This window comes from Jaculus jaculus, chromosome 1 (genome assembly GCF_020740685.1).
Source record: "Jaculus jaculus isolate mJacJac1 chromosome 1, mJacJac1.mat.Y.cur, whole genome shotgun sequence".
Lineage (NCBI taxonomy): Eukaryota > Metazoa > Chordata > Mammalia > Rodentia > Dipodidae > Jaculus > Jaculus jaculus.
This window is the reverse complement of record NC_059102.1, coordinates 133,856,000-133,879,606: the sequence shown is the minus strand read 5'-3', so window position 1 is coordinate 133,879,606 and position 23,607 is coordinate 133,856,000. Positions and strand designations below refer to the sequence as shown.

Here is a 23,607-nt window from a genome sequence, read left to right as displayed (position 1 = left end):
GAAATTGGCCTTGATATCCAAGACCTCACAGTGCCTAGCAATACCTACACAAAACCCAAGTAACAGGAGAAAAAGATGATGACATCAAATTAAAAGACAGACTAATGAAGAGATGGAAGGGATATGACGGAGAGCAAAGTTATGAAGGAGAAAGCAGGGGAAGGGAGGGAAGTACCATGGTTTGTTGTCTATAAGTATAGAAGTTGTCACTAAAATATATTAAAAACTGAAAAAAATACTTTTTAGTTAGCTTTCACCGAATATACTTTAACTATCTCTTTGGTAAAACTAACCCATGTTTCTATATGGTCTGTCTTAACAGAGATTTTGAAAGATATCTCAGATGACTAATGAACATGACTAGTATTTTTTTGTTGAAATAAAGTGATCAGCTGAGAGGAAGAAAAAAAAAAAAGAGAGAAGGCTGAGTACATCTAAAACATGCTTCCACAGTATGAATGCTAGGTAAAGGCTGGGCATGGTGGCACACATCTTTAATCCTAGCACTTTGGAGGAGAGGTAGGAATATTGACTTGTGTTCAAGGCCACCCTGAGACTACATAGTAAATTAAATTCCAGGTCAGCCTGGGCTAGGGCAAGACACTATCTCAAAGAGGTAAAACTAAAGTATGCTAGATTACAAAAAGGTTATAGTACAAGAAATATCTGATGCTGGGTGCAAATATCTATCGCCTTAGCTACTCAGGGCTGAAGTAGCAGGCTGGCTGACCCAGGAGTTCAGGGCCAGCCTGGGTAACATACAGGGACCCCATTTCTTAAAAAAATAAAAAATACTTATGATGATTCTATGTAATTTTTTTAAAGTTTTGTATGCATAGACAGAAATGGTCAAGGTGTTGAGAGAGAACATATTTAGAAGTGAGTTTTTGTAAACTTCAAGTAGTAAAAAATGTTTCATAAACTTCCTGTTACGAGTGTTCTTGTTTTCAGTTTTACAACCAGAAAAGGCATCCCACGTCCGATTATGAAATAAATCTACATGGGCATGAGGTGTGCCAGCCAGCCCACACAGTCACACTGTGAGGAGAAATCACAACTTTGTGCTTCTGCACTTGCACAGTCACCTGACACTGCTTCCCTATCAAACTTAGTATCAAGTCAACTCTGTGTCCTTTAGTTTTTGAACTGAAGCTGCAATTAGTTCAAATCACACCATAACCTAAAAGGTCCTAACACATGAAAGCAATGCACTGAAAACTCTGTGCAACATTCCAACTACATATGCCTCAAATGAAGCCCTAGGAGCAGACTGTGTGCATTCACCCACACACACAATCAGAGTGGTAGAAAGAGCACAGGTCTAGTAGGCTGCAAACTCCCTAGTGTGTACAAACATGCCAGTTCCTTGGATCAGGCATCAGGGACAGCTCTTTCTGAGGACAGCCAGCCTGACACACAAGCTAAGAAGTCAAGCAGTTCCTGAGCTCTGGACTGCAGACATGGAACGCAGGCCACAATGTCCTTGTAGATTTCGTAACAGTCTTAGTATTCCAGACTTGGCTAAGGGTACTACATTAATAAATGTATAAAATAAATGTATCTGGGTAATATTTAAATTGACAAGACTTTCTTTCCTTCAAGGCCCACCATCTCAATGCTCATAGGATGCCTGGTCTCTCTGGCTATCAACTGCCAACATATATATTTTTTTTTCTTAAGCAATGGAAAATATTGATGGTTTTCAGAAGAATCTGGCATTTAAAGCTTGTTATTTTCCAAGCAAGAGGGAAAAAAGTATAAAATGTAATCTCAGCTCCATTTCATCAACTACTGTCAAAACAGTGGGAGAAGGCAAGTCTGAGATCCCAAAAGCAGAGATCTGTCTATGCTGCTAGCATCCCATGATTTAAACCAAATTACTGCAATTATTCTTGTTGTGAGCCAAAACTCTGAGAAATATGAGGAATGGGGTATGAATCTTAGGAGTCAAAAAGCATGAAATCAGATTTAACTGACACTCCCCACTCGAAGCATCAGGAGTGAGGAGGGAGGACGTCAGGCAGCATGGACTTGTGAAGATGTCATGAAGTGAGGGGACAGGACTTCAGGCAGCATGGACTTGTGATGATGTCATGAAGTGAGGGGACAGGACTTCAGACAGCATAGACTTGTAATGATGACATGAAGTGAGGGGACAGGACTTCAGACAGCATGGACTTGTAATGATGTCATGAAGTGAGGGGACAGGACTTCAGACAGCATGGACTTGTGATGATGACATGAAGTGAGGGGACAGGACTTCAGGACAGCATGGACTTGTGATGATGTCATGAAGTGAGGGGACAGGACTTCAGACAGCATGGACTTGTGATGATGACATGAAGTGAGGGGACAGGACTTCAGGCAGCGTGGACTTGTGATGATGTCATGAAGTGAGGGGACAGGACGTCAGGCAGCATGGACTTGTGATGATGTCATGAAGTGAGGGGACAGGACTTCAGGCAGCATGGACTTGTGATGATGTCATGAAGTGAGGGGAGACGACTTCAGGCAGCATGGACTTGTGATGATGTCATGAAGTGAGGGGACAGGTCTTCAGGCAGCATGGACTTGTGATGATGACATGAAGTGAGGGGACAGGACGTCAGGCAGCATGGACTTGTAATGATGTCATGAAGTGAGAGGACAGGACTTCAGGCAACATGGACTTGTAATGATGACATGAAGTGAGGGGACAGGACTTCAGGCAGCATGGACTTGTGATGATGACATGAAGTGAGGGGACAGGACTTCAAAAAGCATGGACTTCTGATGATGACATGAAGTGAGGGGACAGGTCTTCAGGCAGCATGGACTTGTGATGATGACATGAAGTGAGGGGACAGGACTTCAGGCAGCATGGACTTGTGATGATGACATGAAGTGAGGGGAGAGGACGTCAGACAGCATGGACTTGTGATGATGTCATGAAGTGAGGGGACAGGTCTTCAGGCAGCATGGACTTGTGATGATGACATGAAGTGAGGGGACAGGACTTCAGGCAGCATGGACTTGTGATGATGACATGAAGTGAGGGGACAGGACTTCAGGCAGCATGGACTTGTGATGATGACATGAAGTGAGGGGACAGGACTTCAGACAGCATGGACTTGTGATGATGACATGAAGTGAGGGGACAGGACTTCAGACAGCATGGACTTGTGATGATGTCATGAAGTGAGGGGACAGGACTTCAGACAGCATGGACTTGTGATGATGTCATGAAGTGAGGGGACAGGACTTCAGACAGCGTGGACTTGTGATGATGTCATGAAGTGAGGGGACAGGACTTCAGACAGCATGGACTTGTGATGATGTCATGAAGTGAGGGGACAGGACTTCAGACAGCGTGGACTTGTGATGATGACATGAAGTGAGGGGACAGGACTTCAGGCAGCATGGACTTGTGATGATGTCATGAAGTGAGGGGACAGGACGTCAGGCAGCATGGACTTGTGATGATGACATGAAGTGAGGGGACAGGACTTCAGGCAGCATGGACTTGTGATGATGTCATGAAGTGAGGGGACAGGACTTCAGGCAGCGTGGACTTGTGATGATGACATGAAGTGAGGGGACAGGACGTCAGGCAGCGTGGACTTGTGATGATGTCATGAAGTGAGGGGACAGGACTTCAGGCAGCATGGACTTGTGATGATGTCATGAAGTGAGGGGACAGGACTTCAGGCAGCATGGACTTGTGATGATGACATGAAGTGAGGGGACAGGACTTCAGACAGCATGGACTTGTGATGATGACATGAAGTGAGGGGACAGGACTTCAGGCAGCATGGACTTGTGATGATGACATGAAGTGAGGGGACAGGACTTCAGACAGCATGGACTTGTGATGATGTCATGAAGTGAGGGGACAGGACTTCAGGCAGCATGGACTTGTGATGATGACATGAAGTGAGGGGACAGGACTTCAGACAGCATGGACTTGTGATGATGTCATGAAGTGAGGGGACAGGACTTCAGGCAGCATGGACTTGTGATGATGACATGAAGTGAGGGGACAGGACTTCAGGCAGCATGGACTTGTGATGATGACATGAAGTGAGGGGACAGGACTTCAGGCAGCATGGACTTGTGATGATGTCATGAAGTGAGGGGACAGGACTTCAGGCAGCATGGACTTGTGATGATGTCATGAAGTGAGGGGACAGGACTTCAGGCAGCGTGGACTTGTGATGATGACATGAAGTGAGGGGACAGGACTTCAGACAGCGTGGACTTGTGATGATGTCATGAAGTGAGGGGACAGGACTTCAGGCAGCATGGACTTGTGATGATGACATGAAGTGAGGGGACAGGACTTCAGGCAGCATGGACTTGTGATGATGACATGAAGTGAGGGGACAGGACTTCAGGCAGCATGGACTTGTGATGATGTCATGAAGTGAGGGGACAGGACTTCAGGCAGCATGGACTTGTGATGATGACATGAAGTGAGGGGACAGGACTTCAGGCAGCGTGGACTTGTGATGATGACATGAAGTGAGGGGACAGGACTTCAGGCAGCATGGACTTGTGATGATGTCATGAAGTGAGGGGACAGGACTTCAGGCAGCATGGACTTGTGATGATGACATGAAGTGAGGGGACAGGACTTCAGGCAGCAGTGGACTTGTGATGATGACATGAAGTGAGGGGACAGGACTTCAGGCAGCGTGGACTTGTGATGATGACATGAAGTGAGGGGACAGGACTTCAGGCAGCGTGGACTTGTGATGATGACATGAAGTGAGGGGACAGGACTTCAGGCAGCATGGACTTGTGATGATGACATGAAGTGAGGGGAGAGGACTTCAGACAGCATGGACTTGTGATGATGTCATGAAGTGAGGGGACAGGACTTCAGGCAGCATGGACTTGTGATGATGACATGAAGTGAGGGGACAGGACTTCAGGCAGCATGGACTTGTGATGATGACATGAAGTGAGGGGACAGGACTTCAGGCAGCATGGACTTGTGATGATGACATGAAGTGAGGGGACAGGACTTCAGGCAGCATGGACTTGTGATGATGTCATGAAGTGAGGGGAGAGGACTTCAGGCAGCATGGACTTGTGATGATGACATGAAGTGAGGGGACAGGACTTCAGACAGCGTGGACTTGTGATGATGACATGAAGTGAGGGGACAGGACTTCAGGCAGCATGGACTTGTGATGATGACATGAAGTGAGGGGACAGGACTTCAGGCAGCATGGACTTGTGATGATGACATAAAGTGAGGGGAGACGACTTCAGGCAGCATGGACTTGTGATGATGTCATGAAGTGAGGGGACAGGACTTCAGGCAGCATGGACTTGTGATGATGACATGAAGTGAGAGGACAGGACTTCAGACAGCGTGGACTTGTGATGATGACATGAAGTGAGGGGACAGGACTTCAGGCAGCATGGACTTGTGATGATGACATGAAGTGAGGGGACAGGACTTCAGGCAGCATGGACTTGTGATGATGACATAAAGTGAGGGGAGACGACTTCAGGCAGCATGGACTTGTGATGATGTCATGAAGTGAGGGGACAGGACTTCAGGCAGCATGGACTTGTGATGATGACATGAAGTGAGGGGACAGGACTTCAGGCAGCATGACTTGTGATGATGACATAAAGTGAGGGGACAGGACTTCAGACAGCATGGACTTGTCATGATGACATGAAGTGAGGGGACAGGACTTCAGGCAGCATGGACTTGTGATGATGACATGAAGTGAGGGGACAGGACTTCAGGCAGCATGGACTTGTGATGATGTCATGAAGTGAGGGGACAGGACTTCAGGCAGCATGGACTTGTGATGATGTCATGATGTGAGGGGACAGGACTTCAGGCAGCATGGACTTGTGATGATGACATGAAGTGAGGGGACAGGACTTCAGGCAGCATGACTTGTGATGATGACATGAAGTGAGGGGTTAGGGGTGAGGGCCTCAGGCAGCATGGCCTTGTTATGATGACACTTTGCTGCCTGTTACCAATAGTTTTATACAAACTGCACAGGTGAACTAGAAGCACGGGAACAAAATGTTGACACAATTTAAAGCACAAAGCTAAAATGTGTGCAGGACAGGCTAGTTAAAGGATGATCAATAGGCATTCTTGTGGTATAATGCTCTGGGTAGAAAAAAAATCAAAAACAGCAAGGCCTGGAACAAAGACCCCAAAAGCAACAGGTAGAATGACTGCTGGGGAAGGCAAGTATAGGATGCCAAGCCATGTAGTGGCATGAGTTTTGGCATCAAATCCTAGCTCTACCACCTACCAGTTTGGTGCCCTGAGCAAGTTCTCAACTTGGATTTTCTCAGCAGTAAAACAAGGATACATGGCTAGAGAGAAGACTCAAAGGTTGAGGCACTTGTTTGCGAAGCTTGATGGCCCGGTTTCTATTCCCCCGTGCCTATGTAAAGCCAGATGCACCAAGTGTGCACACTTCTGGAGTTTGTTTGCAGTACAAGAGGTCTGGCGCAGCCATTCTTTCCCCCCTTACAAATAAATAAAATAAACAAGGATATAAATGGCACCTCCTTCACAGGATGTTGCACAGATGGAGGAAATAATCTATGGGGAGCAGTGAGCAAAGCTTGGCACAAAGTGTGCTCTCAATGAATGCCTGTGTTCCTCTGCAACTGCAGTGTTTAAATCCTGACTCCAGCACTGGCTAGCTGGGTGACAGTGAGTTAAGTGCACACCCTTGCTGAGTCTCAAAAACCTCACAAATGCAAGGACAATAACTATTCTTCCTACTGGGCAATTAGGATTGAATGAGATATCCATTGGCACAGAGTAAACTCAGCTGTAGAAGTTGTCATCTTCATCATCATTATCAGACTGAGGGAATGCTGCAGAAGCTCCCAAAACTGGTGAAGAATTCCCCTTTAGTTAGACTCAGCCAATTCTACATCCCACAGTTATGAAAATCATCCACATTCCTTCCCTTCAGATGGAGCCACTTAAAGCCAAGCCAACTCTTACCTGGAGTTTCGAGGCCTGTGCTTTCTGAGGGGTCTCTCTGGCTTTAGCAAAGGTAGCACTGAGCTCTTTGATTTCAATGTTAAGCTCTTCAACCTGGAGAAAGAAGGAAGAATAGGAAATGCAAGTCCAGGCTCTGCTTTCTGCTCAGCCCACCTGCTGTTCCTGCTCTATCTTAACCTGCTTTGTAGTCAGTTACAAGGATTTCTGGTTGGGCGACTGCTTGCTAGATGGCCAACTTCCCTGAGACTCAATGTCTTCAACTGCTGCTATGGTCTGAATATGGTTTAAATATGTCACTAAAAGTTCATGTTTTAGAGGAAGCTTAGTCCTTCGTGTGAGGCTCATGCCTTTAATCCCAGCATTCGGGAGGCAGAGGTAGGCAGATCGCCGTGAGTTTGAGGCCACCCTGATATTACATAGTGAGTTCCAGGTCAGCCTGGGCTAGAGTGAGACCCTACCTCAAAAAAACAAAAAAAAAAAAAAAAAAGTTGAAGCTTAGAGGGTTGGAGAGATGGCTTAGCGGTTAAGTGCTTGCCTGTGAAGCCTAAGGACCCCGGTTCAAGGCTCGGTTCCCCAGGTCCCACGTTAGCCAGATGCACAAGGGGGCGCACGCGTCTGGAGTTCGTTTGCAGTGGCTGGAAGCCCTGGCTCGCCCCTTCTCTCTCTCTCCCTCTATCTGTCTTTCTCTCTGTGTCTGTCACTCTCAAATAAATTAAAAAACAAAAAAAGTTGAAGCTTAGAAGAAGATCTTTGGGTCAACTGGAGGATGCTCTTGGAAGGAGTCTGTAGGATCCCAATCACTCTGGCTGCTTGGCAATGAAATCTCTCCCTCCCACCAGCAGTTCTGCTATCTGACATTGGACCCTCATCAGAGGCTGAACACATCAGGCTGCATGATCTTGCACTTCCAGCGTCTAATAATTATAAAATTATTCTGCCTCAAATATTTCACTACAGTAATAAAAACCAGATTAATACAACTAAGAAGAGGACATTACCACTCACCCAACAATGGTGTTGTTAAGCTTCAATGAGGTAAAATTTTCTGGTGCTGAAATAAACTATTGCTACTATCTATTCAGATGACCCACCCAACAGTATCACCTGGCTCGTCCCAGAATTCCTCACTTAGAGTGACCTTCTCCTAAACCCTGGGATCAGCAATGAACTTCCACCACAAGACCCCTGCCTTGCCAGCACCAGTACTACTCCATCACTGTTGTCACAGCAAACTGAAGGTCGTCTACTCTAGCTGAGCCCCAAATTCCCACTGCAGCATATGAATTATAGCTGCTATTAGCAGGAGCCAAATCACTGCTCCATCTGATGCTGCGGCGATCCAGGTTCTTACAGTCTATTCGCTTCTTCAGCCCAAGTTTCCATCTCTGCAAAAATTCCTGCTGTCCCTTTTGCTCATTCCTGCCCTTTCCTGAACTTCTGGATTCCCCCGAAGTCTCATCCTCAACCTCTTCCCTCCCCATTCTACACCCTGCCCAGACAAGCCGGTTATTTCTCAGGATTTTAAATGACACCTGTACACAAGTGATTCCTACATCAGCCTGTCAGGCCAGAATTCTCTCCAAGTTTCAAGCTTGCACATCCCTTTGCCTCCTGGACAGTCACCTGGAAGATCTGCATACTCCTCCAAATCAATGTCCTGTCTCACTGGCAGGCTCCATCTTCTACATGTCACTATGCATGCCAGACATCTATAGTTACCCTTTACAATTCCTTCTCTGAATCCCTATATCCAACCATCCAATTTTCTTTCAGCTTTATTTCAAATCTTTAGTTTTTTCTAATTTTATTTCTCATATACAATCTTCTCTTCATTCACTTGCTATGACTGTAAGACCCCCAAAACGAGGACCCCACGCTCTGCCCAGATATGGTGACACCCCAAATCACTCACGAGAAGCGGTCTTGTTGGGCCTTGCATGACCACCATTCTAAATAAGCCTCTGTTGACTCTCACATTAGATACCCACATCTACTTGGATCAATCAATCTCCGAACAAAACCAGAGGTGCTTGAAGGTGGAAATGTGATCATGCCACTCCTACTGCTTAGCCTTCGGCTTCTCATACAGCTGAAGGTGATTCTCCCCCACCACCACTGGCCTCTTGCAAGTGAATCAGCTTCTGTAGTCTCATTAAAGTCATAGACTTTGTCCCCTGACATCCCTAAGTGGTCTGTGGTGCCACTCACACATTGCTTCTTTCCTTGAGACTTTAACCATTGTCCTCTCCCTTCATTATTGCTTTTGTTGAAATGCTGCTTATATAGTGTTTGTATGTATTATTATAATTAGTTAAATTTCGGGTATAGTGGTGTATACCTGCCTTTAATCCCAGCATTCAGGAGGCAGAGGTAGGAGAATCACTGTGAATTTGAGGCCAGCCTGAGACTACATAGTGAATTCCAGGTCAGCATGGGCTAAAGCGAGACCCTACCTCAAAAAAAAGAATTAATTAGCTCATTAATTAAAGTTAGTTTTGTTTCTTTATACTTCTTTTAATATGGCTACTAGAGATTTTAAAATTATATGCTTAACTCATATTTATTTTTTAAACAATTGATGAGATACTTCAAAACAATTTCCCGGTAACTAAAAGATCCTTTTCCCAATTTTTGTACTATCTTAGCTCTCTTATGAACTTTGTATCTAAAGGTAAAAAGTCAGAGTAGGACAGGCCAATCACAAAAACTAATAAAAAATACTTCACCTCAAGTGCAGGAAACATACCTCTTTTTCCTTTGATTTTAATGCCATGGTGAGGCCTTGAATGGCTTTATCCCTCTTTAAGCTGTTCTTCTTCTCTGTAGCAATTTCTCTTTCCTTCTCTCTCAGGTCCTCCTGAAGTGCCTAAATTAGATTAGAAAAAGATTCACTAAGTTGACATGTTCCAACCAAAAGGCACTGTAAATATATCTTTAGGAGCACACTCAAATGCAGTTATTCTATCTTTTTCCTGTCAACCTGTGATTAATGTTTCCAAGTCGAGCTGAACGTAGTGGCATCAGCTCCAAGTTACTGTGTTATTGCTCACGGCAAAAGGGCCGGGTGAAAGGAAGGGGATCAGATCGGTTGAAACAATGACAGCTATTCCTAGGGGGAGAACTCCAGTGTCTTCTAAAATCTGAATACAGTCACATTACAGTCTTTGAAACTATAGCAGGTATTTGGGGGTGGGAGGTTAAGAAATCATTAACTTCATTTCTTAATGCTACAAAAGCTAGCAGAGAATTTGGTTTGATGGAGACTAAGCTTTACATTTACATTCTAAGTTCATGTCTTAAGATAATCACTGCTGCCTCCCTCCTGGACTGTTGTGAGGATCAACTGAGATAATGGATGGAAAGCACTATTGAAGCTGGCAGGCACTGCACAAATGCTGGCTGATGTGACAAGGGTCCCACAGAGCTCAGGCTTCAGAGTCAGACAGGCAGGTCTGAATTGGCCATGAACAAGTTCCTTTACCTTGTTGAGCCTCCAGTACCACATCTGAAAAATGGGAATGTCTACCTCAGAGTTATTGCAAAGACTGAGAAACTCCCTCTACAGTGCTTTAAACGTAGCTGACACGCAGCAGCATTCAATAACTGACAGCTATTGTCACACAGAATTATCTGTTACACTCAGAATAAAATGAGAGGCAAGAACAGGGTAAGTCTTAAATTGTTAAACTGTATCAACATACCTGAATCCTCTCCTCAAAGTGATTTCTCTCCTGATGCTCCTGTTGTGCTACCTGCAAAACGACATTCCATGGTCACTAGCAGGGATGGCATCTGCCATCCAAAGGTCTTTCTGCAAACATAAGAATGAGCCCTCAAAGACTCACTTTGCCCCACCACTGCAGAACTCATTAACACACATGTCCCCTCATCTCTACCCCACACAAAGCCCCACCTGGTTTGAGTGAAGGAAACTGTGAAGACTGATGTCACACTGGCTAATCACCAGCCAGAGTGAAACAGGGTGCGATAGAACAAATGAGACTGCCTACCAGAGGACAGGGGCCTGGGACACAGGAGATGTAAGCGGAGCAGCAGCAGCAGCTGGGTCCAGATGAAAATAATGAGGCTAGAAACTCCTCTGCTGTGGCAGGAACAAAGAACTGGCTCCACTACGCAGTCCTGACTGACCTGACTCTCCTGAGCACCCAGAGGATTCCCTTATGTTAATGGACCCCATACAGTAGCCACCTTTGGTCTAAGGAGAAGAAAAAGTCCAGACCACAGCCTATGTGTACTTCCTCCCTGACCACCCATTTCCAGACAGCCTGCCACAGAAGATGTCTACAGTACAAAGTCCAGGGGCTTTGGTCCAGCTACCAACAACCTACCTCTTCAAGTCTAGAAAAACATAAGCTGTTCTGAACCCTGGTTCTAAACTCAAGAGATCCCAATCTCAACTTGGCCAAAGGGGTGGGAAGTCTGAATGCAGTGCTATGCTCCCCACATGCTGCTAGGCCCAATAGGAGTTAGTTGCCTTTCCCTACTGCCTCTGATATTTCACACCAAAGGTGGCCCCAAGCCAGCCTCTAAGTATAAAAGAAAATGGACATGTACAGTGCTCCACAATTTTATACTAAGAATGTCCCAAAGATGAAAATGAAGTCCCTAGTCAACAGCAAATGAACACATGGTAGCTCAGGCATGCAGGAACAGAACACAGGAGGCTGAGAGAGGAAAAGGCCAGGGCTCTGACAAAGGCTGCTGCCGCTGATTCCTCGGCTGAAAGACTCACACTTGGAAACAGCTGTGCAGAGCATACAGACTGAACAGCACTGCAAGTCCATCTTTGTGCCCCATCACTTCACCTTGCCATCTCTCTCCCTTCCTTCCCTCAGAACGACACAATGTCCTCGGAGTTCTCCAGATGACACGTTCTCATCAGGAGATGCCATCTGAGATTTCTCCTCTTCAAGGCACTGAATTAAAGCTTCTTTGCTCTTCAAAGACAGCTTCAACTCCTCAATCAGTCTAAAAGAGAACAAAATTTAAATATTAATTCTAAGCTGCTCTCTTAGCTCAGTGGAGCAGGAGGAGGTAGGAATCTGGGCCACACATCTTCAAAGGAAATGTGTCCAATGACTAAACATAAACAGAATCACTTTTGCAGGTCAGAGATTAAGGTCCAGAATTTATGTGACATTAACAAGTCCCCCTGCCTGCAACGTGGCCCATAGTCTGATCAGGTCAAACCCCTGCTCAAAGACTTTCAATAGCTGCCACCAACAGCAGCAGATGCCTCTCCAAAAGAAATTTGTCCCTGAAGTCTAAGTAGCCACAAGCAATCAAGAGCTGTGGGAGATGTGGCATAAGTAAGATGGCACCCCACAGTTCTCCGGACAAAGCTTAAAAATACATTGACTTGTAACCTAATGGCCAAACTCCAGAACACGGCATGCATGGCCAGCTTTCAGGCTGCAAGTGTCTCAGTTTCATCTCACAGGAAGTCCTTAGCTCATTGCCACTCACTCCCAGCTCTCTCCAAAGCCATTCTGAGCCCCATGGACATCCTATTAATACAGGCTACCTGGGATACCATTCCCTTCTCCCACCAGCCTGGTAAATGCCTGAGTTGATTAAGCTGAAGCACCCTCTCCTTAAAGAAGCTTTGCCACCCCGCACCTCTAGTGCACCACCAGGGAGAACTTAACACTTTCTTCTTTGGGCTACCAAACTACCACCCTGTACCAAGTGCTCCCTAGCCACAGAAAGTCATTCGACCTCTCTCAAAACAACTCTGCTCTTCAGGCAGACTCAACAAACAGCAGTTACTATACTTACTACTTCTTATACATTCAATAATTAGCATTTTGTCAGAGAAGCCTCTGGAGCTAGAAAGCAACTCAGTTTGCTAGAAGGAGTAGAGGCCAAGAGGTCTGGCAGACATGCAGTGGCCCATGGCTTCCATAGCCAAAGCTGGCAGGGCAATAGGGGCAGTCTCAACATCCAGCAATGCACTGGGATGGGGCACCAGGAGAAACATGTATGCAATGCCCCAAAATGCCAGGAGGGAGGAGCAAGATTGCCCTCTAGGGGTTCATCTCTGAAATCATCAATAATCAAATAGAAAGTTAATGTTACCAAATGCACACTTAAAATGGAAAGTGGGGTGAGCACCAGGCAGGGAAACTAAGGCCAATTGAAGCACCAGCCCATTGACAGGAAGCAGTAGCCTTGATCTGGCAGGATGGCACCCATGGCTGCTTTATCTTCAGGTGTGCAAGAAAAGTTAGAATTTAAACTTTCACGTGAAATTCAATGTTTTAAAAGGTGGCAAATAATCCATACTTTTAAAATTACTGTGTAGTCTGGGCTGGGAAGACGGCTCAGTGGGTAAAGTGCTTGCTGCATAAGCGTGAGCCCCTGAGTTCAGATCCCCAGCACCCATATGAAATGGCAGGTGTGATGGTGTGTGTCTGTAAAACCAGCCTGGGGAGACAGAAACAGGAGGATCCCCAGGGCTTGCTGGCTAGCTTGTCTAGCTGAGCCAGTGAGTTCAGGGTTCAATGAGACCCTATCTCACTAAATAAGGTGAAGAGTGATTGAAGAAGATACCCTGACATCAACCTCTGACCTCCACATGCACACACATGTACATATGCCCTCACATATACATGTATACCTAAACATATACAAACACACATAAACAAACACCCTATACATGTGCAAAACAGTAGAATAAAATCTCAACTTTCTCCTAACAAGTTTTTGTCAAAAGTTTGATTGCAAGACAGGATGGACAGTAAAGGTGTCATAACAAGCCTACTGTACATCCAAAGGAGTCTCAAGGCATATGTACATTGTATTCTGGACCATCAAAGAACTCTGCATTTCTTTACCTTGTTCTGCTTTTGGCCCCTTACATTATACTAATTTGGGCCTCCAGTCAGCATTAAAAAACACAATGAAAAATAGGTCACACAAAATTTACTATAATTATGGTGGGGATATGGCCACTCACTGTTCCTTTGGAAAAAACCACATGAAAAATTTCCCTCAGACACTGCCAAGTGAAACTGCTTCTCCTAAGTTTGTGGCATGTTTTACCACATGTGTAATATGAATCTTGGATCCACAGGATTTTTCCCCTTCTTTGCTTTGGCTACTAGGAGTCTTTCAGCCAAAACTAAATACTAGACTTAATTTCCTTAAAAAAAATTTTTTTTAACTTATTTATTTGAGAGAGAAAGAATGGGCATGTCAGGGCCTCTATCCATACGGGGGGAGGGGGATTCCAGATGCATGTGCTACCTTGTGCATCTGGCTTATGTGGGTCCTGGTGAATCAAACTTGGGTCTCTTGGCTTTGCAGGCAAGCACCTTAACTATTAGGCCATCTCTCCAGCCTTAGACTTAATTTCTAAGTAGCATTTTGCAACATAAAATCTACTGACTGTCTCTGCCCTCCTAATACTATCCCATTCCTTTTCTTTCTGACCCACTTCAATCCCTGTTTTCTTTCCTGCTGTACTGGGATGTGCTCCAAGAAGTCACTCAAGTCCTGTGGGGAGCAATGAGACAGGAGGGAAGTGGGCAGGAGAGGGAACAATGCTCCCCACACTGGGTAATGCAAGACTAGGGTTTCCCAGAGATCAGGCAAACCTGTCCTTCTCCTCCAAGACCAGAGCCGTCTCTAAGCCTCCCTGCTGCATCTTCTTCATGGCTGAAAGCTGGCTTTCCAAACTCAGCCGGAGAGCCTTCTCCGCTTCTGTCCCCACAAAGGCCTTTTCCAGTTCTGCTTGGGTGGCTTTCACATCCTAGAGTTAAATTAAATGTATTTGATGTAATTTTTCAATACAATTGGGAACATTTTGAAAGGAAATTGGATTAAAATATAAATATTTATGACTTTCTCTAGCACATTTCTCCTCCCTGAATCATACTATACATGGAAGGAATCAGTAATAAATACATTTGCCAGCCACTTTTCCCTCTTGTATCCAGAGAGTAATAGGCATTTCCAATGGAAAAGACTCAACTCTACAAGAACCGTACTTCTGGTTCTGAAAAATCAGATCAATATTACAGCTTCAATGAGAATAAGGGAAAATGTGCCTCTCAATACTAAATACCCATCAATTCCAGAGTCACCATAATCTCCATACAAATTCATCCCACAACCCACCACCCCTCACTATTTCTTTTTACGATAATGACTACACACTTGTAAACTGCATTTCAGTACCTGTAAGGGGGGTTAGGTGGTAAAAACCTCTGTGCTCTTCCTGTGAGCTCAGAAAAGTCACCAAGGAAATTACCTAAATCATACTGACTGTGTTTGTGTTAGGTAAAAAGACCCCAGTGACCAAAAAAGTGACCTGAGTGTAGGCCTAAGTCTCCAGCTACAAAGACCCACTGCCTCTGATTACATCACAAACATAAAAGTCATATCAGCTCCTCCTGTTAGAGGCCTGAGGTGACCTGTAGAAATGGTTCGCTACTCTCTTGACCCAGAAAACCCCACAATATCATGCAAGTCAAGGGGTTCACTCTAAGAATCATGTTCACTTTAAGAACACCCGTGAAACTGCTCAGGCCATCAAGGGTATGCATATCCAAAAAGCCACTAAGTATCTGAAAGATGTCACTTTAAAGAAGCAGTGTGTGCCATTCTGGCGAGACAATGGTGGAGATGGTAGGTGTACCCAGGCTAAACAGTGGGGCTGAACACAGGGTCAGTGGCCCAAAGAGTGCAGAATTTCTGCTGCATATGCTTAAAAATGCAGAAAGTAATGCTGAACTTAAGGGTTTAGATGTGGATTCTCAGGTCATTGAACATATCCAGATGAACAAAGCACCCAAGATGCGCCACCACCGTACTTACAGCTCATGGTGGGATTAACCCTTACCTGAGCTCTCCCTGCCACACTGAGATGATCCTCACTGAAAAGGAACAGAGTGTTCCTAAACCAGAAGAGGAGGTTGCACATAAGAAAAAGATATCCCAGACAAAACTGAAGAAACAAAAACTTATGGCAAGGGAGTAAATTCAGCATGGAAATAAAAGGAAAAAAAAAGTTGTATCAAACTAGGTTTAAACCCAGCTCTCCCACATACTTGCTGTTGTGTGGCTTTAGATAGTCATTGGATAGGTTCTCAGTGTATGAATCAGGATACCCGTTCAATACCTTCAAAAATATGTTGTAAGACTGTCAAACACCTGTCACATCCCAAGGAGCTCAAAAACATCTGGCTTCTTTCCCTGCCCTTTTACCCTCTGGGACCTCGCCTAGTACTATCTGCCCAGGAGGATTGCCAGTAGTCACAATGAGAGCTGGGAAAAAAAAAATCACCTCGCATTTTCTTAGACAGCAAACAAGGCCTATTATTTACTGGGTGCCTACTAAATGCCAGGCTCTGTACAAGCTTTTTTATTCCGTATTTGAACCTCACCTAACCATCAAGCATTATGGACGGAGACTATAGTCTCACAGACCAGAGTGCTAGTAGGCAGTCAATCCACCTGACATTTACCACCCTTGTGACCTTGAGCAAGTGACCTAGCCAATCTGGGCCAGCTGTTTTAAAAGGGAGAGAGAGCAAAGAGGTGATGGAAGAAGTCTGGGTGGGGGACACCTAACTAGCATGGCGCATGCTCCTGCCACTGCAGTCTCTGTGCAGTGCAGGGGCTGCTGTGTTGCTTCACAGAGCAATCAGCAGTGGCACAAGGTGAATGTCTCACCCAGGGTGATAATGACAGTAAGTGACAGAGCAGACAGCACTGGGAGAAACAGGTGCGTGGATCAACAGATGACAGCTCATTCAAGTATCAAGAATAAGTGGGACAGGGTGCTACACACCTTCCCAGCACTTGGAAGGCTAAAGAAGGAGGACTGTGAATTTGAGAAGAGCCTGTGTTATAGTCAGACCCTGTCTCAAAAAAATAAAGATTAAAAGGAGTAAAATAATCAATATAGTTTGAGCATCCCTAATCCAAAAACCCAAACTCTGAAATGTTCCAATATCTGACACTTTCTAGGTGCCAATGTCACACAAGTGGAAAATTCCATACCTGACCTCATGTAATCAGTTGTAGTCAAAACATGGGCAGACTGAAAATATTATACCTTCAGACCATGTTTATGTGAAAACCAAGTGAATTTCATGTCCTGGCTTAGGTCCCATCTTCAAGGTAGCTCAGGGGATATATGCAAATGTTCCAAAATACAAAAAGAGAAGAAAAAAAAAGCAGTAGAAAAAACAACCCAAATTCAAAACACCTTTGGTTCCAAGCATTTCAGAAAAGGGATACTCAACCTTTCTGACTGAATACAGAAGGAGTGTCCAGAAGACAGGACTTTTTAGCAAAAGTCACAAAGTTACAGGAAACACCTGACTGAGCACAGACGGAAGGAAAAGCTACATTCTGGCCTAGTATGCTCTAGCAGGGAGCCTGGATAAAGACTACAGGACAGGGGCTGGAAGGGAAGAGGATGGCTAAGCATCAGGCAATTTGGGTCCAAGCTTGCCTAGCATCAAGCAGTCCTTCCTTTCTATGGGCTTCAACCTTCCTTTCTATGGGCCTCAACCTATTCACTGTTTAAAAGAGGAGGGATCAAATTAATAAGCACTGTGCCATGTTGAAAACATGGGCTGTAAAATAAGCACACAGCCTAAACTAGGCTCACATTTGTAATGGCCAAGACTTCCCTCTGTATATTAGTTCCCTCACATGAAGGAAGACCACAGTGGCTAGTCTCCAGAGTATGGGGCTGTAAGTTACACATACACACCCCAGGAGCAGGGCTGTGACACAGAGACACCGAGTAAGGACAAGGGTGGCTGCTGAACCTGCTCAAGCCCTGACCACTACTGAAGAAAGGACCCACTCTCCCACCGTGGTATTAATCACTGAAGCAGCAGACCCCGCAGGCCTTCCAGACTTGCCCCTTCAAGAAGATGGATCCTTTTCGTCAGGCGATCTTCCACTTGCTGCACCTTCTTCCGGGCATCTTCTTTCACGCGCTGAACTTCGGAGCCACTCCCTTCAGCTAAGCTCTCTACTGCTTTGCTGCAAAGAGAGGCAAAGGGAAAGGCTGCAGTAGGGCAGCAGGCTGACGGCTAGTTCATCAGCACCTAGGAGACAAGGAATATTTGCTGCCTGTTTCTCCCATTTTCCTAAGCTAAGCATTTTTTTTGAGACACGATCTCATGTAGCCCAGGTTAGCCTCATGTAGACAAAGATGACCTTGAACTTCTGATCCTTCTGCTTCCACCTCCTAAGTGCTGATTTTATAGGCATGTGCCACCATGCCCAGCTCCCACAGTGCTGAGGATCAAGTCCAGGGCTTAGGGCAGGCTAGACAGGCACTCTACCAACTACTACATCCCTAACCTGCTTCTTTTTAAAAACTAGCATATGCAAATCTACAACACACAGGAAAAAGGTAAGAATCACCCACATTCATTACTCAAGAAAAACAAGTCAACATTTTTATATCTAGCCTTTCAGACATTTTCTACAAAACAGAACAATACATTATCAACAGAACAGTACATTATCAGTGAATTGACTTGATTACTTAACACACTAAAAATACCCATTCATGTCAGTAAATAAAAATCTGTATTGAGGGCTGGAGAGATGGCTTAGCGGTTAAGCACTTGCCTGTGAAGCCTAAGGACCCCGGTTCGAGGCTCAGTTCCCCAGGTCCCACATTAGCCAGATGCACAAGGGGGCGCACGCGTCTGGAGTTCGTTTGCAGAGGCTGGAGGCCCTGGCGCGCCCATTCTCTCTCTCTCCCTCTATCTGTCTTTCTCTCTGTGTCTGTCACTCTCAAATAAGTAAATTAAAAAAAAAAATCTGTATTGAGCGGGGCGTGGTGGTGCACGCCTTTAATCCCGGCACTCGGGAGGCAGAAGTAGGAGGATCACTGTGCGTTCGAGGCCACCCTGAGACTACAGAGTGAATTCCAGGTCAGCCTGGGCTAGAGTGAGACCTTACCTCGAAAAACCAAAAAAAAAAAAAAAAAAAATCATTATCATTTTAAAGGCTCCATATTAGTTCACTGTATGAAACACACTATGATTTATTAAATCAGTTCCCATATTGTAAACACTTAGTTTCTATCTGATAAAACACATTTGACTTATAACACTAATAAAGACCTGAGACAGGTTGTCTGGTACAAAATAAGCATTCACTAAATGCTAGTGCTATATTTAATACGGTAAGCATTTCTATGTGTCTGTTACATAGTGATTCCTGAGGACAAATTCCTAGAAAGAGTCACTGGGTCAAAGGATAAACATACTTGAAGACTTGTAATGCACCTGCCAAATTCCCCAGCAGGGAGCTTCCTGCAGCACACTGCTGGCAGCTGACATGCAAACGATCAGAGCACACCACAAGTGGGCCTGTGAGATGAGGGTCTGCATCTTCGCCTTGTGCCAGTGGGAGGGGAGAGCATCTGAAGTACAGCAAGGACCAACCTGAGCACACGCTGCCTCTTAAGTGCAGAAAGTGAGGAGACCAGCAAGCATCCTATACTTTGCATTCACTAACATAAACCACTCAGGGCACACTGCTTTGGTACCTTTGAATACTCAGTGTGACAATCAGGGCTTGGCACAGCACACCCAAACCAGACACAGGGCCATAACCACTGCCAATGAAAGACCAGTATTGGCCAAAAGCTGTGAGAGCTGGCCTCAGAGGAGTCCTCACTGGATTCTAAATGACTGCAGGTTTCCAGAAAGATAACAGGGTAAATGGCTCCACCTAAAGCTGACTTCTCAGAAAAACTGCAACAGAAAAGAAACCTTCCACCACTTCCTTCTGTGTCGCTACTTTAAGGGTATATGAAATTTCACCAACCCAGAGCCATGTGACCACACTCACATGCCCAGGCCACAAAAACTGTATGCTCAGAACAATGAGGTCAAGAAAGCTATGCTGGCTGTCCATATCTCTCATAGAAATCACCTGCTAATAAGCGCCTAATTTATATATAAGATATATATAAATATATTTATATTTTTCTATTATATTATATTATACTATACTATACTATATATAAATATATATTATCTTGTTTTCCTTTCTTCCCCGAGGCTTCCGAAAGCCTGTGCCATGATATCATGTTAATGGAACTCAATGTGAACAACTGAAAGAAAACGCTTTCTTTCTCTGAGGCTGGGCAGACCTGCTTCAAAATTCTTGCTTGGTTCCATCCCCAGTGTGACTCCACATAAATTATTTAGCCTCAGTAAATTAGCTGTTACACCTCAGTTTCCTCATGTGAAAAATGAAATTATTACCTCATAGAGTTAATACGTTCCCAAACAGGGTCCTCAGGCGCCCTGATCCCAGTACTCGCACAAGGCTATCCCTGTGAGGCAGAGACAGCACAGGCCCCTGCCGAGCTTCTGAAGAGCCTCATGCTACCCCACTCTACCTGGCTCTAAGCTGAAAACAGGTCATTCCCTGGCCAGAACTGAGACTGCCGTGCCCACTTCCTGACTGCCACAATAAGGGTCCTCAAACCCCACACCACTCATTTCTAGGTTCAACACTGACTTGAGTTCACAATGACTCATAATCATTTCTACCACTCCCCAAGGGGCACTTCAGAATGGCCTAAAGAATTCTAGACAGGTGTTCCCTTCTTCCTGAACTATATTATAGATGCAGAAATATTCTAGTCCTGAGTTTCCTCTACCTGGTGCTTACTAATGTTTTATTTCTGGGGCTTCATGGAGTTCCTTCTATAAGATGGCTCCCTTGTATAGCCCCTTCCCTTGTACTGCAACCTGTCTCCCTCCCCTAAGCCCAGATCTAACCTTGCCATTTTGCAGCCTGAATCATATACCTTGTCAAGAGGTAGAGTACAATTTTTAACAACTACTGGTCTTATTCAGTTTGTCTGTGTTTTAGTTATACCAATAAAATATATTCTCTATAATAAATGTTCCAACTTTTCATTTATCATCTTTGTATTTTATACTGTAGCAGTAAAATTTATACTCAGCAGTATGTTGCATTTTCTTCTGCTAATGAAATTATTATTTTTGTTTGTATTTTAAAGCTATAGAGATAAAATTTACTCCCAACAATATGACTGCTTTTGTTTTGAATGCCCCCTTATTGAGACTGAAAAATATAGCATACAAACATGTTTACTTCACAGCAAGGAGCAGGCCACACCAGAGTCAGCTCTGTTACCAACTTGAGCAAATTCTCTCCTCACCTCTCTTCATTCAAACGGGAACACTGGTCACTTAAGACAACTGTAAAGACCAGGGGCAATAAAATATGTCAAGTGGGCTGGAGAGATGGCTTAGCGGTTAAGCGCTTGCCTGTGAAGCCTAAGGACCCCGGTTCGAGGCTCGGTTCCCCAGGTCCCACGTTAGCCAGATGCACAAGGGGGCGCACGCGTCTGGAGTTCGTTTGCAGAGGCTGGAAGCCCTGGCGCGCCCATTCTCTCTCTCTCCTTCTCTCTGTCTTTCTCTCTGTCTGTCGCTCTCAAATAAATAAATAAATAAAATTTTTTAAAAAAGTGAAAATAAAATATGTCAAGTGCCAGGGACAAGGGTTTAGGACCAGTGTTAGTTTTCTCTTTTTCTTTTCTTGTAGAATCTTGATATACTCAAAGAAGACTGCAGAACCGATGGAGCTGGTCTAATTCAGCTTTCTACCCAATATGAAAGAACCTTTCATAAACATCACCCTCGCTACCCTTCCCTCTTTAACCCTCAACATTTCCTCTAGATTCTTTCCATTTGAACTATAATTCTCCTTAGGGAAACAAAGAGTCTCTTCCTGTGGCAGATCCCACACCCTACCTCTACCCCCACCAAAACTCAGCACTGCAAAAGGAAACTGAGAGTATGACATTGATAAGGACACTGGCCATCAACGGGGTCTGCCAAACACACTGCTGGTTACTGGGCAGTAACAGGCGAAGGGAAAGGCCTATCAACCATTATGGGGTAAATACTAAGTGGCCATTTAGAGATGTTGGGCATCTATGATATCCACACATGAAAATTTAAAAAAAGACGACGAGGACCATGAAAACTGGTGCTGGACAGGACACCAGGTACGTGAGCTCTAACCTGAGTTCGGATCTCCCTAACTAGGAGTCATGGCCTTCCCTGCACCAGGTCTGAATCCCCTTCTCTATATAATGAGGGCATTCCTACAATGCAATGTTCATAGTGAGATGGGTGTGAAAGTTTTAGACACTGAAAAGAGCTACACATGTGGGACTGTCACTTGCTACAGAAGTCTGAAGAGGCCAGTATGGCCTACAGGACGCCCCCATTTGATTCTTTTCCAAGGTGTAGATAATGAAAACACAATGCTCTGAGAGGGGCTGAGAAGGGAAGAGGTTTGCCAGGACTAAACTAGAGAGGCAAAAACAAAAACATCTGTGGAACTGCTGGGCTGGGATGGAGACACAGAGATGGTGGACAGAAAGCTAGAGACAAATCACTATAAGTATACATTAATAGGACCTTAGCCCCAGATAGGCATCTCCTTGATATCTTACTTTTTATTCATCACGGAGGCTTATTGATTTTGCTTCTGAAATGTGCTTTTCATGGTCCCACACACACAAGCCAACACTCAGCTCTCACCTCACCTCTAGGCTAAAATCCTGACTGGTCTCCCTACTTCCTCTCAAGCTCCCCTCTCCCCTCCATTTCCCACCTAGCATTACATATCTCTGAATGTGTATCATACATTTATTATGTATATATTTTATCATCATCATGTCCAGCAGAATGCAAGTCTCAAATACCTGTCTGGATCACCACAATGTCCCTAAAAGTCCTGTCCACAATGTCCATAATAACTACTTTATAAATATTTCCTGAATAAGTTAATGAAGCTGCCCAAATTATAAAAGACCTTAAATACAATGCTGTGCAGTTTGGGAAGTAAAAGAACCTTGAATGCAAGCACCCAAAACACTCTATCCAGTGCAATAACATTGAGAAATACATGTGAACCCTTGTGAGCTGGGATACCTACATGCTCATGTTTAGCTAAACACCAGTTCTACCCAAGACTTGAAGCAGGCAAGGAAATGAGTAGGTTACAGACCAAACTGTTATTATTACCTCAGGCCTGGTAAAGCAGATTGGACTCACTGCCCAGAGAACAATCTGCTTCTCAAAAAAGAAAAAAAAAAAAAATAAGACAAAACCTGTTCATCTAATTATAGTCATTAATCCATTCACTCATCAGAAAATACCACATGTGGGGCTGGAGAGATGGCTTAGTGGTTAAGACACTTGCCTGCAAAGCCAAAGGACCCAGGTTCAATTCCCCAGGACCCATGTAAGCCACATGCACAAGGGGTCACATGCATCTGGAGTTCATGTGCAGTAGCTAGAAGCCCTGGCATGCCCATTCATATTCATTCTCTCTCTCTCCCCTGCCCCCACAAATAAATAAATACAATATTTTTAAAAAAAAAAAAAAAAAAGAACAAAATACCACAAGTGAAAGTTCAGCATCACTCAGAGAAACCTGGGCCTGGAAGCCTCTGCTCAACTCCACAACATCACAAGCCAACTTCCAGCCACCAGACCCTGTACCAAGGAAAGGAATAATCCCAGCCTGGCCCAGAGTGATGCAGCTGTGGCCAAGCCAAA

The 23,607-nt window shown here is 44.7% G+C and overlaps 1 protein-coding gene and 1 pseudogene across 4 annotated transcripts in view; one reads left to right on the top strand and one right to left on the bottom strand.

Annotated features, from left to right (window-relative positions):
- The window catches only part of Cdk5rap2 (CDK5 regulatory subunit associated protein 2), a 234,187-nt gene that overhangs the window by 149,235 nt on the left and 61,345 nt on the right, over positions 1–23,607 (bottom strand). For all 4 annotated transcript variants that reach the window (XM_045150597.1, XM_045150610.1, XM_045150615.1 and 1 more), the window contains exons 6-11: positions 17,890–18,013; positions 14,605–14,759; positions 11,812–11,974; positions 10,687–10,737; positions 9,732–9,851; positions 6,986–7,078 (exon numbers count right to left, since the gene is read on the bottom strand). In XM_045150597.1, the coding sequence (XP_045006532.1) occupies positions 6,986–7,078; positions 9,732–9,851; positions 10,687–10,737; positions 11,812–11,974; positions 14,605–14,759; positions 17,890–18,013 (706 nt within the window). The remainder of the gene's footprint in view (positions 1–6,985; positions 7,079–9,731; positions 9,852–10,686; positions 10,738–11,811; positions 11,975–14,604; positions 14,760–17,889; positions 18,014–23,607) is intronic.
- Positions 15,432–16,001, top strand: LOC105944348 (annotated as a pseudogene).